Raw genomic sequence first — 24,784 nt, 5'->3', positions numbered from 1 at the left:
AAGTCCATTGGGTGAGGTCACGGCCGAGGTGACATTTGAATCAGGAGGTTACAGATGTATAGCTCCCTCAACCACATTGCTACACCAGCTTGTGTCTGAACAGCCTGTACTGCAGGGGAACTGCTAATGCCCTTTGTGGAATTATCATTTTCTAGGATGTCCAACTAGGCAAAGTGCTGATTACACTTACAAATTCTGTGTTCTGACATTTCCAACTGGGGTGCTGTTGTTGTTTCTGCTGGTTTGTGTATCTTAGTTTTGAATCTTGTGATTTATGTGGAAATTGTTCAGTTTGGCTATGTACGGTATTTTTTATTGTTTATGACTACTTTTGTTATGTTATACAGTGGTACCTTGGGTTACAGACGCTTCAGGTTACAGACTCTGCTAACCCAGAAATAGTACCTAGGGTTAGGAACTTTGCTTCAGGATGAGAACAGAAATCGTGTGGCGGCAACGGGAGGCCCCATTAGCTAAAGTGGTACCTCAGGTTAAGAACAGTTTTAGGTTAAGAACGGACCTCCAGAATGAATTAAGTTCTTAACCTGAGGTACTACTGTAGTTCTGTATCTTCTTCATGTTGCAAGCTGCCTTGAGCATAGTTTGAACTGCGGAAAGGAGGCATACACTTATGTGTGCATGTATTAAGGGAGAAGAGTTTTTTCGTAGTTTTTTATGGTTTCTAGTGGGGTAGCTATGTCTCGTCCAGCAAAAAACAACGAAAGCCTTTTAGAACCTTAAAGACTAACAGATTTATTATGGTTTAAGCTTTCGTGAACAGCAAAAACCACTGAATCACAATACATCAGTATGTTTAATGCTCATATTTGTGAGAGGACAGCAATCTCCTTTGCCCCCTTGAGTGTTTTTCTATAGCTGGTAAAATGTGGCAGATCAAATCTTTTCACAAAAGTGCCTTTCCTCATTGTTCTGGACTCTGAGAGATGATTGTCAGGTTTCGAGTAATGTTGGCATTTGCATATGAAAAGCAGCTTGAAGTCAGCTTATTATGCATTTAAATTGTTGCTTCTAAATTTTACATTTTATTAACTTAAAAACTTTTCCTCACCCCCTGCAGCCCCCTTCCCTCGTTACAATAAGTCCCCAAGTTCTCCAGAGCAGATTTTTGCAGGGTACAAGAATAGCGAATTGACAAAAGTCACTCCTTCCACCTCTATTGGCAGGAGCGCCCCTTGAGTGGATTTCATCTGAATCTAAGCCAATTAATACCATGCTCTGTGGAGCCCAGTGGGTATAGCCATTACTAGTCATACTCAGAGTAGACCCATTGAAATTAATGGGCATGGCTAAGTTAGGCTGATGAATTTTAATGGGCCAATTCTGAGCAGAACTTCCTTAGATGCAACTCCAGGTTTCCTTCTTTTCAAGAGGGCTGCATCATTACCAACTGTAGGCACCAGATTTGGTGTAACTTTTGAGGTCCTTTTCTAGAGTTTGAGCTTTGAAGCAACATACTTATGTCCGAGCTTGGTCAGTGCTGTGTAATGGTCCCCCTTAAGCATACATGTGTGGGAAAATAGAGCTGGTATGTACTCTGTAGTTTGCCCTGGTGGAGACTTAATTTCTCTTCCAACAGATGTCCCAGAGGAGCAAACTCTGACCCAGTGGAGCAAGTCAAGAACCTGATTTCTTTCAGCCCAGACTAATGAAATAAGTCCTATTTAGAGAAGCATTAACATCAACTTAAAGCCATGCTATCAGCTCTTCAGCAAAACAACTGTTGATAAATCTTAGCCCATGATTTGTGGTTTATTTCCGTAATTGAACAAATGCCATTTGCTTTGAAATATGAGTTTTTCTTAATGTCAGTTGCTAAAAATCCTTTTAGGCTGTACATATATAACTTCAGACAAATAAGCATGAATTAGGAGGTTTATTCCCGGTGATGGACATGGGAGGAATAACCTTTAAGAAGAGAATTTAGAAGACGTTTTCTACCAATGTATGCATTCTTCTTAATCATGATTTTAAATCGGGTATTAAGCGAGCAGTGCAAACAAGCATCCCTTGAGCAGATCACCACTTAGAGGAGCTGTGAGCTCCTCTCCAGAAGCCTGCATGTTTCTGTAATTATAAGCCAGTAAACTATAGTTTGGCTTTACAAGATGTACAAACAGTTTAACACTTGATTCCTCACATACTTCAGATATTTTGGATTACAGTCCATGACAATTTTTCATGCTAGCTGGGACTGAAGGTCATTGGAATGCAAAATATCAGGTCAGAGAAGGCTGCATTATTGGATACTGGTAGCCTTGCCAGCATTGATCGGGAATTCTTAGAAAAGAAAAAAATCAGATCAAATTCAGTTCACAATCTTGATTTAAAATTACATCCAGTTGTATCCAAGCATAGATGACAATCTTTTCTGTGAGGGACCGTCCTTCAAAAATTAGGTTACGATAGCTTAAGAGGTATCCAAATGCATAGTGAACAACAAATTTTCCATAATATAGAGTAAAGGTAAAAGTAAAGGGACCCCTGACCATTAGGTCCAGTTGTGGCCGACTCTGGGGTTGCGGCGTTCATCTCGCTTTATTGGCCGAGGGAGCCGGCGTGCAGCTTCCGGGTCATGTGGCCAGCATGACTAAGCCGCTTCTGGCAAATCAGAGCAGCGCACAGAAACACTGTTTACCTTCCCGCCGAAGCGGTACCTATTTATCTACTTGCACTTTGACGTGCTTTCAAACTGCTAGGTTGGCAAGAGCGGGGACCGAGCAATGGGAGCTCACACCATCACAGGGATTCAAACCGCCGACCTTCTGATCAGCAAGTCCTAGGCTGTGTGGTTTAACCCACAGCGCTACTCGCGCCCCTAGAGTAATATAGAGCAATATTGAGTAATATAGAGTAAGTGGTGGTGGTGGTAATAATAATAATAATAATAATAATAATAATAATAATAATAATAATAATAATAGATTGAATACAATTTTATAATTCTAAAGAAGAAAATTTCCTTTCTTATGAACAGAATATGGCGGCCTTGGCCTGGACTTCTCATACAGTATTGCAGTGGCTGAAGAACTGGGAAATATTCGCTGTGGAGGGGTTCCCATGGCGATTGGAGTACAAGCTGACATGGCGACACCTGCCCTTGCAAGGTAGATTTCCCAAGAAAACTCATTGGCTCTTTCTCTTGACTTTAAAGGGTTTGTTCTTCAGGGGGGCAGTGAAGTTTTTTAAAAAAGCAGAAAGAGAGCTACAGCTTTCAATCTAGCTCTGCATAATGAAGGAAGGCAAAAATGGAAGATTTTAAATGTGACATATGTTTCACCCAAAGACATAAAATACCACAAAGGAACAAGAGTAGCTCACACAGATTTTAATGAAAAGCTATATTCTTGTTGGAGGATTTGTTTAAATGCTTCATTTGGTTGTTTCAATTATTGTGAATCGCCCTGGGATCAATTAACAACAGGCAATATAGGAAATCCCACAAATAAATAAATAGGGTAACTATTAACTCGCCTAGTATGTGTACATACTACCACAATTCAGCAAAGGTCTGAAATAAATGGTAAGGTCCTGATTTAATTTGTTTGCTACTAATTTCAAGAAAGCTGCTATTATTTTGGTGCAAAGGCAAAATGAGGTTATAGCAAGAGGTTTTTTTTCTTCCTTCTTTTTTTGAATCAATATTTATTTATTTGAATTAAAAAATGTCAAAACGCAATGACATTTACTACAGACACAAAACGAGAAAATAAAAAAGAAAGAATATAAGAAGAGAGCAAAAGAGAAAGAAAAAACAAAAAAAACCCATAATACTATACATTTCATATATGTAAATGCCATATCTTTTTTGTGAGTTTGTAAATATGCAAGAGGTTTTTTCCAGATAGTTTGTGTGATGCTCATAAGCACATATTTCAACACTAAATAAAATAGATGCGCTAACCCCAAAACATTATTGTTATCATCAACTTCATTACCACCTTGACATCCAATTTGGTCTCTAGCCGCAGTGCATAGCTTGGGAGTGGGAAAATGCCTTCCTATCCATCTTGTGGTGTAACCGTAGCTAAGGAGGCTGTTGACTCTTAGTACCTGGATAACAGATCAGCATCTCACTGTCAAGTTTCCCCACATGTGTTCACAATGTCAAGCCGGCTCACCGCCTGACTGATGGCCCCTCCAGCTGCCTCTGTGAACATTGTATGGGGCAAGGTGTGCACTCTGCCCCAATTTCCCATCTGTAATATGGGAACTGCCATATGACCTACTTAGCAGTTGTTTTGAAGGCAAATGCTGTGAAGATCAAAGACCACTCTGCAAATTAGAAGGAAAGGTAACATAGAAAAATCCATTAGTAGAAATGGTTCTGTAGACCTGAGCCTGCATATTATCTCAGCTCACCAGCACCCACCTCTTCGGCAGGTCGATAATCGCTCTAGTTTATCAAAGCTGCTGGTTATCTTGTTTGGAAATTCAGGAAATAGAAGCCATGTTACAAGGTTTTTTTTCCACTGCAGTACCATTACTACTGCTGATGAGACGAGCCTCAAGGTAAAAAGATAAAAAAGTAAATAAACTCTCAGCAGGTAATATTGCCACCCAACTCGATAGAGACAAGAACAAGATTGGACAGTTAATTTGCAAGAAGATGGATGGAAGTAATTCGGGATGAGAGAATCATAGGACCATCAACAATTTAACATGTAGACACCAGAGTTGAAAATACTATGAAAGAAAATCTCAAAGGGATTTTTATCACCTGTCTTAGAAACTTGCGTATGTAGACGCTGTTGAAAAGTTCTCTCTGTCCACACCATTCATAATTTTTATGCCTGTCGTGTCTCCAACACCATTGCTCAGTTTCCCCCTAAACTAATAAGTCAAAAATGTTGGTTGCTCCAGCCACGGGATCATTTTGGTTGCCCTTTTGTGCAGCTTTTCCAGCAAAACAGTATCCTTCTGAAATAGAACAGCTTTCACCTGACATCTCAAACCTACCAGAGATGGTACCTGCTTGATTTCTAATGGAAGGGAGTTCCATGGAGTTGGGCCCACAACACTCAAGGCATGGCTCCTTGTTGACACAAGTCATGCTTCTGGACTACAGAAGACCAACTAATAATGTTCTCCCAAATGATCGCAGTAATTTACTTGGGACATATGGGGTAAGGTGGTCATTAAAAGCACCACAGACCAAATCTTCTAGAGCAAAGCTAAAGGTAGCCTGACATACAGCGTGTTGTCATAATCCAGACTTGAGGTTACCAATGCATGGGCTACATCAGTGGCCGCAGCTGAAGCGGATCAATGGCATCCCTAGCCTCTGAGACAACCTGTTTATGCTTTCTTGGTGGGGCAGAGATTGTCTTCTGTTGTGTTGTCAACTATCAAGGAAGCCTGTGGATTCAGATTTAAGCACATGTAGGCTCATTATCATTAATTACTGTTGGCCTTGCACACAATCATCTTAAGGCATTCACCTAGCTGGGAAAGCCTGTCGGGACAAGAAATGTCTTCAGCTGCTTCCAGAAAGTGGAGATAATGGGTGCCTATTTTGACAGAAATGTTATTCTACAGTACAGAGGCAGTCATACTGAAAGTCCTTCTCTGAGTTACTGGAGTACCGGCTTCTGAGATTTGTGAAACTTGCCAAAGAAGCTTTCCTGCAGACCATTGGGTTTAAGGTAGTGTCTCAAGTCACCTGGTCCTGAGCTGTAGCTTTTAGTACCAACACCTTGGACTTGACCCAGTAGCAAATCGGCAGCCAGTGAAAATCCTGCAATCAATACGTTATATGCTGGTGGTAATTTGTCCCCACAAGCAACCTAGCTTCCATATTCTGCACCACCTGTAGCCTCAGGACCAACCCCAAGGGTGGCCCCACAAAAAGTCCTTTGTGGTAATCCAACTGTGTGGTTGAAGTTGAATTTGGAATTGGTCAGGTCCAGGTGTAAAATGCATTTTGCTTGTCTTCCCACCTCTACTCCTTTCTGAATTAACACCCCTGTTCTTGAATTTATCCAGACAAGTTAGAAATGTGAACATTCTTTGTTCGATATGAAGGCTTCCCCCAGAGAGATCTTTCCAAATAGCATTTTCTTTTTCCTTTTAAACATGTGTGGTATAACCCCCCTGGCAACGTGCGGGTTGCCATAATTTCACATATCGATTGCTTCCTCCCAAACTCTGGCCCATTTATTGTACTGCTGAGGATAAAAATGGCAGCTTGATGCAATAAGACTGTGGAAAGAATTCCCCAGAATAGGCTTTTATTATATTTAATTCTTCCCTGTGGTTTTTAAACAAATCAATAAATAGCCGACACATGGCTTCATCCCCCCCTCCCCCAGTGTTTTGGCTTACGTTTGCTGTGTTTTTTCAACACCATGTGGCAATGACAGCCTCTGGGATACTAATCATATCCATTTACAAGCTACACAAATGTCTCATGGAAATGGCAAGAATATGCTGCACTAAAAGAGGTGGGGGGGAGGCAGGGAAGGGACACTTTGGTTGAGAACTGAATACAACAGGCACGTCCAACTTCCAAGAGACTGTGATCAACTCCCACTATAAATAAACTGGCAGTGATCTACCTATTGGATTGACCACAGTTAGTTGCTGAGTTTTTTGGGGGGTGGGGAATGACCAGAGTTGATGAGCTTATTTGGGAAGGAATAACCAGAGTTGTTGAGCTTTTTTCACCAAAAGTTCGACCATGATCGACCACAGACACCCCGCGATCAACCGGTAGGTAGATTGCGATCGACCTGTTGGACATGCCTGGAATACAAGAATCTTTGCAGCAGAAATTGCAGGCACTGTTGGCAGAATAGCAACATGAGAAATTCTGATTATATTGGGAGTCCTGCATAATAAACCCTAAACCACTTACCCTGATATTTCTTTTCCAAAGGAATTGCAGGAGCTCAAATGGACTGCTTAGCCTTCCCTCTAATAACAAACTCCAGGGGCAACAGAAGTGCAGCCCCTAGCAGGTCTCCAACAAAAGGGTGGCATCACCATGCTTAAGGGAATACTGAGGTTTGAGAAAGTAATTTTTGAATAAAACTTCTAAAGCAGGAGTGGAGAGTCTGCAGCCCACAAGCCAGCTTTGGCCTGTCACAGGTCCCAGCTTGGCCCACAAGGTTGTTTTCCCCCAACCACGGCCACTTTCCCCATACCTGATGGCAGGCGGAGATGCGGCTGAATCAGCTGCTTATCAGAGTTCACTGCAGGGAACTTGATCACACAGGCAATCCCTGCAGAAAGTCATCACTCATCCTTCAAAACTCACACTTCTCCAGATATTGCAATGCATTTCTTCAACTAGGTAACGCATACATGTGTGAAGATTCATATACTGTACACGCATTTATTTGTGAACAACATACACACACAAAAATGGCACATTGAGAAAATTTGCTTAGCAAAAACATGTATAGAGCAAAAATTGGTTCCAGAAATGTGTCTTATTAGGAGACTTTTTCATGAGGTCTGTTTCATTTATTATTATTATTATTGCAAACTGATGTGGAGAACCAAACTTAAGAATGGAAAAACAAGAAACGGAGAGAAACAGAAATGGATATATTCAACCCTCACTAAGCATGTGACTCTCAAGATTGACTCTTTTCAGTATTGCTGCTGCTCAGTCTTGGGTTATCAGCTGTTTGATGCCCTTCTGTGCAGATCCACTGCGCCACTTGTGTGTGCCAAGTGCCGCACTCATCCTGGAAGACCTGCCATCTCCTTTGAAGTGGGTCATTTGACGTGGCGCTTAGAAAGACGCGAGCGTAGGGTGGTTTAATGAAATGTGGAATGTGAAAGAACTCACCTGCAGCTGTTCCTACTTGAAGCTACAATTTCCCCCCCACTGATGGTATGTCATAAAGTGTCAGTCCTAATTAGAAACTTTCCTCACTCTAGATTTAATTAATTCAGTTGCACGATGCTCCGCACGGCTCCTTTTCCTCCCCTGTGGGATGCGAAAGAAGAAAGAGTACCATCTCGTCTCCCTGCCTCCCTCCTTCATATTAAGAGAAGGGAACAAATGCCCCCCCCTCCAGTTAAATCAGAATGAAGTGCAGGCATTTAAGACATGTTTTTGTTCAGTGCAGCAAGACTCCCATCTGCCAGAAAGCATATTGATTGCTCTTTAAGGGGAACTTGGGAAGCATTTTCCTGGGATACACAGGCATCTGCGTGGAAGAAGTGAGTGTGGTAAATGTAATAGTGTTCGGATGCCCTTATAAATCTCTTCTTTGTAACTCCATTCAACAGAATTGTATTCACATTTTGTTCCAGAGTTGAAACATCAGTTCCGCTCATGGATTGCTTGAATGTAGGGCAGGAGCAGGGCTGTGTCAAAGTCTGCACATTTATGCAATTATCTTTATTTGTCTGAGCAATTTATAATAAATCTCTAAGCCGTTTACAAAAACACAATACAGAATAATCAGTTAAATCTATAAAATCAAACTTTAGTTAAAATGCTTGCTTGCAAAAAAAGAAGTCCTCAGTAGACACCGGAGGTTCAGGAAGGAGGCAAGCCTCTTGTCCCCCAACTGGAAGGGCATTGTGTAAAATTGAGCCCACAACACTAAACACACAGCTCCTGTTGTGTTCAAACTGTGCATCCAAGCGCCGGGGGAGAGGCCTCTTAACAGTGACTCCCCCAAAGAACTCAGGGATTAGGCAGGGATATATGGGATTAGCTGGCTGTTGAGGTATCCTGGACTCAAATTGTTAAGGGCCTTGTAAATTAATACATGAACGTAGAAGCATTGAGTATGGTCATTGGCAGAGGAACCCCTTTGTGTGAGCAGGTGCTTCTGTATAAGGCAGCTTCCTATGTCCCTATATGTTTGGAGTTTTGTGTGTTTGGCTGCTTGCCAGGGACTGCAAAGGGAGGGTGTTGCAAAATCACAGGGCATTTGTCAATTGCCCCAGCAAGCCACCAGTCCATTTGGATTGGTTCTCATTCCTTAGAAGAAGCTGCCTCTTAGTGCCCTTGCCTTATTGCTTGATAGCCACATTGTAAATCTTATTTTTCTGTGGTTTCTTTTTGTTTCTCCCCTTCTGCAGACATACAAGTTATTTTCATGGCTTCTGTCTCTTTTGAATGTGTATTTTGAAAAGACATAAATGAAAGTATTGCTCTCCTGTTCAAAGAAAAAAAATGGGGGGGGGGACTATTGTAATGCCACTTGCATTCAGAAATCTTCAGAATCGTAGCAAACAATGTTTCACATTGCAGATTTGGATCTGAAGAGCTGAAGAGAGAATTCCTTGCCCCAAGTATAGCTGGAGATGTTGTGGCTTGCTTAGGAGTCAGTGAACCTGGGGCAGGCTCAGATGTTGCAAGTAAGTAAATAGACGATGCTGAGGATTTTTATAAGACGTGTAAGCTGGTGTTCATTTCATCATGTTTTTGGATCTTGTCCTCCAAGTTCCTCAGGGTGACACACACACACAATCCCTCTGCCCCGCACAGACAACACAGAAACTTTAATTTGCGAGATGGTGATTGGCCCAAGATCACCCAGTAAACTGTGTTTACATTCTCAGTTTCACAAATGTGCAGGAGATTAAGCTGCTAGTTGCTATGCTACAGGGCATGGACGAGTAACCTTTTCTGTCACATTCTCTCCAAGGCAGTCTGTCAAGGGCTGCATGCCACTGATAGGTGGAGCCATTACTTAAAGTGGGAGGGACCCCTGCTTTCCCCTCCCTCTTCCTCCATGTCTAGCGGCTGCAGTGGGGAGAGCAGATCACTCTTGCCAGAGCTGTGACTTACCAGCTTGCAGAGGGCTATTGAAATTACACAAAAGGGCTATTGAAATTACACAAACTTGGGTCCCTGGGTATGGAAAGGATTTTCTGCAAGTGGGCTTCCTGAGCTGGTGGCGACAAGGGTTCCTCATCAGGGTTGTGGATCACAATCTTACAGCATTTGGGACATTTCGTGCTGTTACAAAAAAGCTTCGCAGAATGGGCTCTTGCGGGGAGAAAGGGCCTAGTGTTTTGTATGATATTGCAATGCAAACGGCAACATGTGGGGCTGCCCCTGAGGTTGGTTCAGAAGCTGCAGCTAGTGAAGAATGCTCAACTCAGCTCACTAGGGCAGACTAGTGTTACACCACTGCTGAAATAATTGCACTGACTGCCAGTTAGCTACTAGGCTACGTTCCAGTATGCTGGTGCTGTTGCACAAAGCCCTGTGCAGCCTGAAAAGATTTTTTAGACCTCTTATTTCTGTAACAGGTACACCTAACAACTTGTTTACTTTTGAATAGGCATCAAGACGAAGGCTGTAAGAAAAGGAGACGACTATATTATAAATGGTGGCAAAATGTGGATTACATCTGGTTGTCAGGCAGATTGGATGTGCTTGCTGGCCAACACTAGCGATGGACCACCTCACAGAAACAAATCTCTTCTGTGTCTGCCGATGAAGCTACCTGGTAATAAAAAGGGTGTCTTTGTGAGTGTCTGTGAAGGCGCATGCGGCCACCAACTTGCTGAAGCTAAGCAGGTCCGGGTCTGGCCTTTGCCTGGATGGGTGACTGCCTGGGAACTGCAAGTCTGCTGCCTTCAGTTCCATGATGCAACAAAGGCAGGATGCAAATGTAATAAATTATATGGGGAAATGGCAGTAATACCAAAAATTGGAGGGCTGGAACATCTTCTGCTCTGACCTCCCTAACCTGTCCTTCCATCCTCAAATGAAAACAGTGTTGCCTGGAAATGAGATACTCTCTTAAAGTAATCAATCACATTTGAGAGAGGCTAAATGATATGTCATGGTTTGAAAGTCGCGGGGGGAAAGAATGAGAAATGGGAACGAAAGTAAAGTAAATATTTTATGCATAGTCTCTACCCCTTCCCTCACCCCAAGCAGCGGAAATTTAAAACCATCTTTCTCTTAGAAATCTGTTTGATGTGGAAACTTGTAACCTATTGTAGGAATAGATAAGGAACCCACAGATTTCTATTTTCTTTAAAAAAAAAATACTTGTAAAAACACAGCTTGAAACATCCAAACACACTGAACAATAGTGCTATCAATCTAGTATGTCTTGGAGAACGGTCACCAAAGCTACAGCCAGGAGATAGATAGATAGATATATTTCTTTGCTGTATAAACTGTTTTTGTTGCTTAACTTCATTAGGTGACCTGGAAACCTGATGGCCAGAATCCCAACTTTCCACCCATGAATTTAAAACAGTTCATGAACTAGGCTTTACTGCCTTACCTTTTCCCTTTCTGCAACCCCCTCACCTCCCTTCCTACAAATCTGCTCCTGGGAGCTGGAGGTGGCTTGGGAGTGATGTGGGATATGGTGGTGGTTGGGGCTTCAGGTGAAACGGCTGTTTGTAGAAATTGCTTCCCCCCGACACTTTACAGTCAACAAAGGAGCAATTCGGGGTCCAAACCAATGAAAACCCAGAGCCATCACCATCTTTCTTTACAAAATATGGTTGAAGCTGGGGTCAGTTTAATATGTCCAAAGACATATACAGTGGTACCTCAGGTTACAGACGCTTCAGGTTACAGACACTTCAGGTTACAGACTCCGCAAACCCAGAAATAGTGCCTCGGGTTAAGAACTTTGCTTCAGGTTGAGAACAGAAATTGTGCAGTGGCAGCGTGGCGGCAGCTGGAGGCCCCATTAGCTAAAGTGGTGCTTCAGGTTAAGAACAGTTTCAGGTTAAGAACGGACCTCCGGAATGAATTAAGTTCTTAACCCAAGGTACCACTGTATGTAGAGTTGAGATTAGCAATGACAATTGAAAAGCACACAGAGCTGAAACTTCCTTCTTCAGCTCTGCGTGGATTTCATGGGAGAAAGAGACAACCACTCTCAGCATCTCATGATGCTGCGAGGCAGCGAGGGGGATCTCAGAGACTTTGTGGACAACTGGTGAAGGCCTCCAGGTCAACTTAAGGATAAATAGATAGTTGTGGCCGATTTCGATAGGAACAGACCATCGTAGGGTTTCCTGCATCAGTCAGTATGTTTTCTGCATGGGAAAATTACTGTCCCCCCCCCCCCCCAGATAAGACTGGAATCTCCATTGTCGGCACTGCCCACAATCTCAGATGAAAATATTTCCATTTATTATTAAAGGACTTTTGTTCCATTAACTGCTCCTTTTCCGTTAAAAGAACAAACCAACAAGCTTCTCATGCATCTTCAGGGCTGATCCCTCCCCTCTTCTGCATTGGAGAAGGACAGGTGGAAGCCACAACGAAATGTTGCAGCATGCAGTGCCTCTGTTCAGGGTTCCATTAACGCTACCACCATCCCACAATGGTCTGTCAGCATTCTGTGACCATTGAGCACCCGCAGTTCTCATTAGGCTGGCTTTGGAGTTTTCTCCTTCCTCCTTAGGGTCCCCCCGCCGCCCTCAATATTTTTTGCACTTCTGTAAACCTTGGGTTCCACCCCACCCCTCAAACCTGCTAATATCTTCCCTTGCGTGTGGGTAGTGCTGTTTTGGCTACATAAATAAACAGCACCCACTGCCTGAACATGCAAATGGAAGGAATGATAATACCGTGACTGAGATCAATTAAAATTTATGTGAACTGAGTTTATGGACTTCACCAAAATTTAGTCTGGTCATAACAGAGCTAAACTTGCAGCCCATTTGTTTTTTCTTTTAAAAGTGACCAGTAATCCTGAATTATTTCTTCTTTGTTTTGTTCCTAACCAGGGTGAAATACCTCTCTTAGGTTTTTGAACTTCACTGAATCCAGCTGCTTTGATTATCATTCTGTAGACTTTTGTTTCCTTTAGAATTACAAATGTGCGTGCAGTTCTAACCAAGCGGCCTTAGAAACATAACAAATTAGGACTTTGCTACGCAGCCAGGATTCAGAAACTTAGTTGAATTTGGAATCTGGAGGATGTTTTCAGTCATGCTTTCGTTTTTCCATGCGTCACTGTGAACTCCACTCTGCTAATGGGCTTAATTACACACGCAAGATTGAAACATTAAGTGGAAGAGCCCTAGAGGCTCATGGGATTAAATAGGGAGGGGGAAACCATGTACACTGCCTCCAGCTCCTTGGGGGAACCCCGGGAGGCTGTTAGCAGCAGGAGTGAATGATGCTGAGCTAGGCAGACCAATGGCTTGACTTGGTTTAAGGCAGCTAGCTTCCATATAGTCCGACACACAGCTGCTTATCCCTGCCATGCCAACACATGGTTAAAAAGAGAAGAAAGCCCAGGATGATTCCGCAGCCTTGTTTTGCTGACTGTCTCGGGTCATGTGACCTTAAAGAAAATAGCATTTATCTATTTCATTCTGACCTCCACCCAGCAATGAGAACAAAGATGAAATTTCTCTGTCTCTCAACCCACTCCTTCCCATTTTCTCCAAATGCTTTTCTTTCCTTTTTAAAAGCTCACTTATCCTGGAATGACCTGAGGTTAATTGTTGCGGGTGTTTTGCTCTCAGAACCATATTCTGGATGGGAATGGAGGGCACATTCTCAAGGGTTTAGATACTTGAATGACGCTCTGAAAGACTGAACAAATTTCATACTAATTCTCTGTAATTTTTTTTTACATGTTTCGTTTCCTTTATTAATCAAGATTCTAACGTTTTACCATAATAAGCAACCTGGACAGTTTTGACATTTTTCACTTTAAAATTCAGCTTACTCTCATTAGGAAGCTGTTCCTGTTTTCAGGATTATGAAAAGCAAGACCTTTTTTAAATCTTGAGAATTCTGATTTGCTGATTAACAACAGCACCGCCGCTTTTACAGATGAGGTAGAAATGGAAGTATTTACCTTATCTTGGAGTTTTATAAATACACACACACACTTGCATGTGTTCTTAAATTTTAAAATCTTATGTGTTTAAAAAGGAAGACTCTTGGTTATACCTTTTAAAAAGAAAATACCACGGTACGTTTGGGACTAATTGTTTCCTGTCACTTTTTCCACGAACCCTTATTTTTAGGTGTTCACATTGCTAAGAAAATTGACAAGATGGGCATGCGGTCATCGGACACGGCACAAATCTTTTTTGAGGATGTCAGAGTTCCCAGAAAATACCTCATTGGGGAGGAAGGAATGGGCTTTACGTACCAGATGTTGCAATTCCAAGAGGAGCGAATGTGGGGAGTAGCCAGCAGTAAGTCCTCTGGGCAGTGATAAAGCCTGTCCCTTACATAACAACTTACAAAATGCATTTTAGTGGTAGATCACAGCCATATCTTGATGGGCATTTTGAAAGCCCTCATTTTTGCTGAACACCAAATACTTTGGTATGCCCTGGCAAAGTCAGTTTTTTCCTCCCTTCTGCATCCTTGACATTCTGTTTGCAGAAAAATACGTAAATGAAAGTTCAACAGGCAGGAGTCCACAAATGGAACAAAAAGTTCCATTTCTGACTCAGTAAGGGGCAGCTCCCTATGTTCTTATAAGTTAGCGGTTGTAAATTTTCCAGAGGGCCTTTCAGAACTCAGCTGCACATGCTTATTATGAAAAGGTCCTCCTAGAAAATGTGTAGAATTTTCTTGCACTTAATCTTACCCTCTGCTTCGCTCAGCACCCAAAATGATATGAAATTAACATTTTTTTCTTTCCTTAACTAGGATTTTTAGTGCATTTGTTATAACCCATATAGCACTGCCATCTGCTTCACAATGCTGTTACGATGGATTAAAAAAACAAAACCAAAACTCCCTGTTGGAAATGCCATTTTCTTAATTTTATTATAGAGATCACTTTCATATGTTCTTATAATAAGTGCAACAAATTAATGTTTGAATTCTGCTTCTGCAGTACTTATGGGAAACAAAGTATTATTGGGTTGCTGCCAACCAGCTTCTACTCAGAGCAGACCTATTGAAATTAATAGACCTACTTTAGCCATGCCAATTAATTTCAGTGGGCCTGTTCTGACTATGCCCAGCTTTGCATACAACCCATTTTATTGATTCATAAAGGTAAAGGTACCCCTGCCCGTACGCGCCAGTCGTGACCGACTCTGGGGTTGTGCACCCATCTCGCTTAAGAGGCTGGGGGCCAGCGCTGTCCGAGGACACTTCCGGGTCACGTGGCCAGTGTGACGAAGCTGCTCTGGCGAGCCGGCACCAGCGCAGCACACGGAAACACCGTTTACCTTCCTGCTATAAAGCGGTACCTATTTATCTACTTGCACTTAGGGGTGCTTTCGAACTGCTAGGTGGGCAGGAGCTGGGACCAAACGACGGGAGCTCACCTCGCCACGGGGATTCGAACCGCCGACCATACGATCGGCAAGTCCTAGGCGCTGAGGTTTTACCCACAGCACCACCCGCGTCCCCTATTGATTCATATATACTGCCTAATGTCAAGGTAGCATTCAAGAGGTTTGTAAAACATGAAAACCAATTACACAACATTGTTTAAATACAAAACAATTAGAAATACACCAGGCTGTTAAAACAGCATGGCAGTTAAAGCAGGAGACTTTCATGAAGAGACCAAGGGAATGCCTGCATTCCAATCTCTGCTAATTCCCCCTTGTTTTATTTATACTGTATTCCACCTTTCTTTCAAAGCACCCAAGGCAGTTTGCAAATTGAAATAAACCTATGGTTTGAATTACAGATTAACACTTGTAAAAGGTGTGAAATACAGATTAACACTTGTAAAAGGCTTGCCGATCGGGTGGTCAGTGGTTCGAATCCCCGCAATGGAGTGAACTCCCATTGCTCTGTCCCAGCTTCTGCCAACCTAGCAGTTCGAAAGAATGCCAGTGCAAGCAGATAAATAGGTACCGCTCCAGCGGGAAGGTAAACGGTGTTTCCATGCGCTTTGCTTTCCATCACAGTGTTCCGTTGTGCCAGAAGCGGTTTAGTCATGCTGGCCACATGACCCAGAAAGCTGTCTGTGGACAAATGCCGGCTCCCTTGGCCTGAAAGCGAGATGAGTGCCACAGCCCCATAGTCGCCTTTGACTGGACTTAACCGCCATGGGGTCCTTTACCTTTTACCACTTGTGCAACTCCTTCCACACAGAGGTGCGCCTGGCACCTTCCTTATACAGCTTCCAGCAAATGCTGAATATACATACCTCTTTATCCTGGCTTATGACACTTGAGTTGCATATTTTTAGGACATACTTTCTTTTTATTTTCAGGTAGGTAGACGTGTTGGTCTGACGCAGTCAAAATAAACAAAAAAATTTGTCCAGTAGCACCTTAGAGACCATCTGAAGAAGTGTGCCTACCCAGAACAAACTTAGTTGGTCTCTAAGGTGCTACTGGACAATGTTTTTATTTATTTTGACCTATTTATGTTGTTTTAAACCATTTTTAATACTCATGCAGTCATAGAATTGTAGAGTTGAAAAGGGATCCTCAGGGTCATCTAGTCCAACAATGCAGGAATCTCAACACAAAGCCCCCCTCCCCCAATTTGAAACCATACCAGACCCTGCTTAGCTCTTCAAATGTGCCAGCAATTGTACTGCTGCGCCGCTAGGAGGACTACTGTGTTATAACATTGTAACCCACCCTGGGATCTTGAGAGCAAACAGCAGGTAATTAAAATTAATAATTCTATCGGGGCACACAGGTCTTAAATATTTTATCCATTTTGAAAATTTATAAACCATTTGATAAAAAATAAAATTATCCAAGCGGTATACAAGTGCAGTTACCGTATTTTTTGCTCTATAAGACTCACTTTTTCCCTTCTAAAAAGTAAGGGGAAATGTGTGTGCGTCTTATGGAGCGAATGCAGGCTGCACAGCTATCCCAGAAGTCAGAACAGCAAGAGGGATTGCTGCTTTCACTGCACAGCGATCGCTCTTGCTGTTCTGGCTTCTGAGATTCAGAATATTTTTTTTCTTGTTTTGCTCCTCCAAAAACTAGGTGTGTCTTGTGGTCTGGTGCGTCTTATAGAGCGAAAAATATGGTATATATAGAACAGTACCTCAGTAGAGCATGAGACTTAATCTCATGGTCATGGGTTCCAGTGCCGCACTGGGCAAGAGATTTCTGTGTTGCAGGGGGGTTGGACTCCATGACCCTCATTGTCCCTTCCAATTCTATGATTCTATGATTAACATGACAAAAATATACAAACCAATCAAAAGCATATACTATATCAGCCAGACATTTAAGTATAAAGTCTGGACAGGTTTTCTGAGACAGAAGTTTCTTCAGCCACTGCCTAGACCAGCAGAGTGAAGGTGCCTGTTTGATGTCAGGAGGCGACCCAGGGGACATGGCGCTGCCACAACATCCTGGACAAAGTGAAGCCCGAGTTTTGCTAAGTGCGCTGTAAAATAGCAACAAAGCAACTTCAGCTTGAGAAGCTGAATATGTTTTCACATGAATTCTGGGAATAACTATTTTTGGCTAGACATTTGTTGTGGGGAAGCAGCAGGGGGAATTGAAAATGGCAGACAGTGTCAAATGTTCACAGAGGCACAGTAACACTTAAGAGTCATTTTCCTTCAGTGTTACGCTGAGAACTCGTCTGGGACATGAAAACGTCTTGACAAAGGAAGGTTTCCAGTTGCTTTGCAGCTAATGGATTCTTAAGCACTAACGCTGAAGATTAAGCGGATTTCTCTCCCTTCTCAACCCTTGAAAACAGTTTTGCCACTGTGATAGTTTATAAAGTGGTGTTTGCTGTGGCTCAGTGGGAATAGGATTTGGCTGAGATTCCTGGGGTGAATTCTTGGTGAACAAAGTATTGTAAGCTCTATTTCATCGCAATCCAGAGTCCTACAGAAGCTCTAACACACATGCAAAGCTCCACACAAGCTTCTCTTCTGTGTCAGAAAACACCTCACAAATGTCGTCTTCTTGTGTGAAAGGTGGAGCGTTCTGCAAGACTGAAGTGTGAGGAGCAGTTGCCGTTCTCATAGAGTGATGAACCCATTCACTTTCTACTTTGGGGGGAGAAGGGGGAATCTCAAGCCAGTAACAGTCTTGGATATGGGCATTGCCCCTCGCCATGGGATAAAAGTTACAACCAAACCAGAGTGTAACCACATTTTATTTGAGTATGAAATGTAACTCATGCAATGAAAGAAAAAGGGAGGTTTTTTTGGGTTGCGTGTGCATCTGTGCAGTGGCATAGCGTGGGTTGTCAGCACCCAGGGCAAGGCAAGTAATTTGCTCCCCCTAACCCGTGGATTTTAGCACTCGAGTGTGTGCGCCCTCCCCCAGATGTTGCGCCTGGTGCGGCCGGCCCCCCTACACCCCCCACACTATGCCACTGCATCTCTGTGTGTGAGGAGTGACAGTGAGAGAGAAAGAGAGGTGGGGAGAGAGGAAAAGGAGTAACAATATTCAAATAGACACAGTATATCCTGATTCACTTTTCCCACATTAGGAGGGTTGCTTGAGAGAAAGTATTGGACTCTTCCCAGGTTGAGATTTCTCCTTAGAACTGTTAACAGGTGAACAAGCCTATACGCAGGTGTAGATTGGATTCCCCCATCCCCTCGGGTCTCTCAGAGCTGCTAGCATGAGCCATGGGGTGTTAGGTGCCGTTTCCAGGCAGTAAACAGCATAGAGCATGGTAGGACTTATTTTCAAGGAAACCTGTGCTGTAAGTAAATTAATACCTTAGTGATCCATTCCAAGACATATGGAATATAATGTCCTTTAAAGCTGTTGCCAAACACTAACTTGTTTGGAGGTCGCAAGTTAATCTACCCTGAATTGGGGAATCGGGCCCTCTGTGAATGAACATTACTGCTTGTTGCTTGAGGACTTGCATGAGCGAACTGGTCATCACAGGTGAAACTTTCATTTTTGCCTCTCATCATCTTGCCCACAATGCTTTTCAGTGGTCCATTCACAGAAACACCTGTGAAGAAGAGCAATGGAACGATGCGCATGGGTGTGTGAACTAAGTCGGAACGAAGCCGTCATTGTTTAACCACAGGCTCTAGGGCCACACACACAACCATATTTACCCTTGTCATTAGGGCCACTTCTCCGGTAAAATACAAAGGGTTAGGGTTCATAACCTTTGCGGAAAAGTCATTCATTAAACTCACTTCCTCTTTCATTCTCCAATTCCTATAGTTTTGATGCCACTGGAAAATGCGATACAAGAGACAGTTGATTATACTCGCCAGCGTAAGGCATTCAACCAGCCAATACTTCATAACCAAACAGTGCACTTTCGTCTGGCAGAATTAGCGACGGAGGTGGAACTTCTTCGATCTTTACTCTATCGGGCTATTGGTAAGTGGATTGAAGTTTGGCTTCAGATATCTGCTTGACCGGGGGGAGAGATTCCCATCCTCAACTTTCCGGAGCAGATTTTGAGGGTCCTTGGGAGACTGCAGGCTGGAGAAGAGGAAGTCCTGTTGTGCAAGCTGGAGTCTGTTACATTTATGCACAGACAGTATTGGGGGGGAACCCCCCCACTATTTTGTTAGGATTTATCTGCTTGTTGGATCAGATCAAAGGCCCAACTCATGCAACATCCAGCCGGATGCCTCTGGGAAGCCCACTAGCAGGACATGAGCTCAGTACCACTCTCCCCACCCATGAATCCCAGCAAGCAGTATTCAGACATACCACCTTTGACTCTGGAGGTAATGCATAGCCATTATGGCCAGCAGCCATCGATAGCCTTATCATCCATGGAGACACATTAAGCCACCATCTTGCTGAAGCTAAGCAAGGTCTGGCTGTGGTCTCTGCTTGGATGGAACTGCAAGTATGCAGCCTTGGGTTCCATGATGGAAGAAAGACATATAAACTATAAAACCTAACAAACAAAATATCCATATAGGCATTCTTAAAATGTATTCTTTGTCTTTTTTTTATTATAGCTCTGTATATCTGTGGCAATGATGTGACCAAATTTGCATCCATGGCTAAATTAAAGGCAGGGCGTCTGGCTCGGGAGTTAACAGATAGTTGTCTCCAGTTCTGGGGAGGAATGGGGTTCACTAATGAGGTGCTGGTGAGCAGACTGTACAGGTAAGTGAATACTCTGCGATCAATATATAGATAGAATACATACCACTGGTAATTTTTTTAATTGCTAAATGAGGTTTAATGGTTTGCAGCTAGGTGTTGTATGCTTGGAGTTAATATAAATATGGGGAAGGTATCTTTATGTTATTACATCCATGCATCCAACATATTTCTTCACAACTCTGCTTTAACCAGTACATCACAATTTGGTATTTTAAGCTCAATTGATGGAATTCAGAAATGTACACACACATACAGGAGACTCCTGCTAAATAGGCAAGCCACTGTTTAGTTCAAATGTTTATTATTACAGTCAATGGCCAGCATTAAGAAATCAGGGTAAGGAGTACATAGAACATATTCTCCATATGTATATAATAAGGGGGGAAATGAAATAAAGCAAAGTAATAAAAGTAGCACAAAATGAATTAAAATGGCCATCAGCATTAAAAAAACATTAACAACAGCTCCTGGTGTGTGTTGCTTTCTGCAGCACAGTACTTTGCCACCCAAAGAGTGATAGATGCATTTTGGTCTGAGAGAAGGAGCACATAAAAATGCATCTGATTGACCTGGCAGATAAGAGGGGTTCAGTGAAGTTTCTAGCAGATCTCCATAAACGGAGCAGTGTGGGAGGACATTGGTTGCAAACTCAACCTCCCCAGAAGCACATGGGGACTTGCAGTCTTGGCACCTTGCCTCCAACATTGCTGAGGGAATAGCATTTAGGCATGCCAGAATGAAAGCTCCGCAATGCTTTTTGACCTAGAGTATAGATAGTTGGCTTATTGAGTGGCTGGAGTGCTCTGTCAGTCAAAGTGTGGTTGGAGGTTGAACCTAAACTGCGCTGCCATTCAACATCTTACAGTAGGCCGTTTGAGAGCCACTCCAGCCTTTTCATGTCCCAGAGGTATGAGGGAGCCCAGGGATAATCCATATAGCTGGCGTTTGAGGGTTGGCTTAACCCATACAGACTGAAAGCCATCCTGAAGGGTGAGTGGGGCTGAGCCAGTTAGATGGAAGGTGAGCTTCAGGCAAAGTTGAAAATGGTAAGCCAAGCCCCGGCTTTGGCCTTCTGAAGGCTGACCTCGACACAGGGCAGCATTGGGCATGCAATGGGGTATTTGAAGAATAGCCCTCAGAAATTTAGATTGAATTGCTCCCGGAAGTGTAAAACTAGAGTCGGGGCCATCATATAAGAGCTGGGTTAGTGATTGAGCCTGAAACAACCTCATTACATAAATTATTAACTCCTCTGGTATGGTTTTTTAAAAAAAATATGGCAGAAATATTCTTTTGGGCTGTCAGATCAGCAAATTCTGCTTGTGCCTTCCAGTTGCCATTGGCTTGAAAGACTTTCTGAAGGATTTTCTTTACCTGTTCTGTCTTATGTCCATTTATGAGCCAGCTGCAAATCCTCGGTCTTTCAGCAAAGATCATGACCTTTGTTTGCTGTTTAGTTTCAAATGCAAATTGTACTTTTGGGAATTAAAATTCTTCAGCCAAAAGCAATTTATAAAGTTCCAGTTGTATCTGCAAGTATCCGTCTTTGAATCCTGGCCAGGCTGAAGGGGTGGTAGCAGGAATGCTACAGACAGTCCCCTCCCTGCCTTTCTATTCTTCCTTTCTGCAAGACTATTTGGTAAATTCCTTAGAAAAACTGTTCTTTGCTTTCCCAAATGAAAGTCAGAGATTGACTTCATTCCTCTACCCCCTTGCCCACCCACCCTCACCAGCTATTCAGTATGACGTAATCAAGGAACGAACTACATTTTATTTTTCTGGGGACATGGAAAGCTTTTTGATAAATGCTGCTACTTTTGCTCAGACTTTATGACTGTTGTCAATGACGTTGTCACAGTAGGGAGGTTTGTCTCTCATAACTGAGCAGCATGTACCCTTAACCTCACTCCCTGGTGATGTTTCTGCTGCGCAGCCTTTAGTAAGCGTCTGACGCATAGGTCAGTTTGCATTACTACAGCCATCATATCCCATAGCATCTGGCTGCTGCGTTTGGGCTGCAAGTTGCTTCATAGAGGAATACTTTAGTCAGGCACCATGCAAGTCCGTCAGCTGTCTTATTCTTGGATCAACCTTTCCAAAATTGCTCTCGGCTATGGAAACATTTCCCCCCTAGTGCTGTGGAAGAAAGAATTTACAAAAAGTCTGCTTACCTCAATTGCCATGCTCTGGGATTTCTATTTATCAACTTCCTTCTCTGTGTCACTCTTTTTACTTACACAGTACAAGAGTTTTCATGGAATATCTTGGCTATATGACTGTACAAATGAACACATTGTTTGTGGGTATGTGTCCCTTACCACAAGTGCACATTTTTTTTAAAAAATGTGTTTCTCATGCAAGTAGTTTAGAAATCCCACTTGCTTGGACAAATTAATTTGATCAGCTGCTGTAGTTATTTCAGCCCAGCAGTTCTTTCATATGGGAGGAGGCACACATATATTGTCACATTGGTTGAATATATTCAGTTGGTAAGTTTCCCCATTCACTTCAAAGACTGGGCTGCCACCAGGTCACAGAGGGTTAAATATTCAGAGCTTTCCCTTGAGGAACATAGGAACCTGCCATATACCAAGTCAGACTATAGGTCCATCCTGTTCAGTATTGTCCACACTGACGGGGCAGAGGCTCTCCAGGATTTCAGACAGGAAATTGCTAGCTCTACCTGGAGATACTCGGGGACCTTCTGCATGCAGAGCATACCACTGAGGCACAGTCCTTCCCCCTGCTTGTAAGAAATTAAAGCAAGAGGAGGGATCCGCAAGAAAAAGTTGCGGAATGCTCTTGTTAAGCGTTCCAGCCAGCCATGCCCTTTCCCTAGGAAAATGAGGGCTGACTGTGTGCAGTTGTTTTTTGACTACATGATACTGAATATTGGCTGAAGAGTTTCCATTTCCAAGGAATCAATTTGCATTTTAAACTAAACAGTGACTTATTGGTTCATTCATTTAATTGGGCAGTAGTTGACTTCTTTCAGAACCTGACATTCTATGCAGTAATAAGAACACCTAACTGCAGTTGTGTTTAAAAGTTGCCAGATGGGACAATCTTCGTTTTGCCAATGTTATTTTTGCTTTGTTTTTCCTTCGCAGAGACTCTAGATTGCTCTCCATAGGAGCTGGTGCTGATGAAGTCATGCTTTCTATTATATGCAAGTATATGGGCATCTTACCAAAGAAGTAACTCCCAGGACACCTGTTGATCTCTGTTTACATTGCAGTAAGCTGAATTGGGTAGATTCTTTAAGTGAGGAAAAAATATCCAAAAGATCCATTCTAAGAGTTACTTACCTTGAATGTTCTTAACATTCATCTTGCTGGCATTGTGCCTTATATGGTAATACCATACCTAATCATTGCCAGAAACAAACATGCAACCTTATTTTACCTCAAATACTATATGGCATGACCTATGCTCACTCTCTGGTTGGGCAAAGATGGACTACTTCTCTGGCTATTCTTACAAAGCTAAAACATTTTAAATACGTCACAAAAGCCAAAGCTTTGAGCAGTAGCTTCTGGTGAAAGATTGTTTGAGCCACACAGCTTCTGCACCTTTGACATAACAATTAAATTTATTTACTTTTCCACCAGAAAGTTTTTTTCTGGGCCTGCTTTTAATTGCTGTGGAAGTGCAATTGTTTCTTATTTGCCTTTAAATTCCATATAATAGAAGAACCTCATCATGTGTCAAGAAGAACTTCAAATACCAATAGAGTTTCTTAAATGCCTGTGTGAATCCTCTCTGCTCCAAGGGAGGCTTCCGGCAATTCCTCAGTCTGAATAGCAAAGTATTGATTGCAAACCTTTGTGTGCACAGCACATATCTAGGCTGCTCCAGAGTAATTGTTTAGGTTTATTGTTATCGTAGCCGTTTTCAGCAAGGAGACAATTAAAATGGGTAATTCACAGAACATGTTTCAAAGCAAACCCCCTAAAATTCCATCTGGTTGGCTAAATTAGTGTAATTTGTTAACGCATCTGACAATCAAGAAGTGGTAATTGACTTTGCAATACGTTGCAAACACTGGCTCTGTACTAAGCTGAATAAAAAATATTTTTAAATTTTGAAGAACTGGCTCGTACTATTTATTTTGTTTAAAGCAAAAACAAAGCCTTACCCATCTGGATGGTGCAAGAGTGAGGCATGCAGTTTACATTTATGACAGACGATTCAGATCCTGAAACAGTTCGCAAATGATGGGCTTTCATTATAATAGCTTTCACCGCTCCCAATACGCATTGCACATTGCTATCTTAAAGCTTGCCTCCTTTAAAAGGACTTGTTTTGATCTCTTGCCCCTTTTGTGTCCACGTGACTGGCCTTCATCAGGCTAGATGGACGGGGGTAGTAGCCATGGTAGGAAATATCTCTTTGCCCCCCTCAGTTTGCTGTTTAGTTGCCCTGCTCTCAGCCTACTAAATCCTAAGTCTGGAGCTCCTGGGCAAAAGGGACTGAAGCAGCCACACACAAGACAGTCTGTCTCAACTGCTCGGCTTGTCAGAGTTGGAAGGACTGGCTACAGAAGAGAAAAAAGGGGCAAGAACTATAGTCACAATAGAACGGGTGCCCAAATATTCTAATGATCAAACAAACAGTCAAGAAGTGGGAGATCTCTGGAATTGCCAACCCAGCTCCAAGTCTTACCGTTGTGACAGCTCGATACCAAGAGTTTTAAATTCATGTTATTTTCTCTACCACAGAACTAATTTTAAAAATATATTTATTGAGTTTTATGATTGCAAAACAGGAATGATGCATCCATTCATTAATTTTTTAAAAATAGTGATGAAATAACAACACTGGAAGAAAGAGTAAG

The 24,784-nt window shown here is 42.5% G+C and overlaps 1 protein-coding gene across 1 annotated transcript in view; it reads left to right on the top strand.

Annotated features, from left to right (window-relative positions):
• Positions 1-24,039, top strand: part of LOC310660602 (putative acyl-CoA dehydrogenase 6) — a 47,993-nt gene extending 23,954 nt beyond the window's left edge. Inside the window, exons 3-10 of the mRNA XM_083405487.1 lie at positions 2,996-3,125; positions 9,239-9,345; positions 10,278-10,445; positions 13,960-14,133; positions 19,039-19,200; positions 19,797-19,947; positions 23,058-23,495; positions 23,563-24,039. Of these exons, the coding sequence (XP_083261613.1) occupies positions 2,996-3,125; positions 9,239-9,345; positions 10,278-10,445; positions 13,960-14,133; positions 19,039-19,200; positions 19,797-19,947; positions 23,058-23,148 (983 nt within the window). The 3' untranslated portion in view covers positions 23,149-23,495; positions 23,563-24,039. The remainder of the gene's footprint in view (positions 1-2,995; positions 3,126-9,238; positions 9,346-10,277; positions 10,446-13,959; positions 14,134-19,038; positions 19,201-19,796; positions 19,948-23,057; positions 23,496-23,562) is intronic.
• The last annotated feature ends 745 nt before the right edge of the window (positions 24,040-24,784 follow it).

The sequence above is a fragment of the Podarcis tiliguerta genome (genome assembly GCF_965153285.1).
Source record: "Podarcis tiliguerta genome assembly, chromosome: 12".
Classification (NCBI taxonomy): Eukaryota; Metazoa; Chordata; class Lepidosauria; order Squamata; family Lacertidae; genus Podarcis; species Podarcis tiliguerta.
The sequence above is the reverse complement of the archived record's forward strand: the minus strand, read 5'-3'. Positions and strand labels throughout refer to the sequence as shown.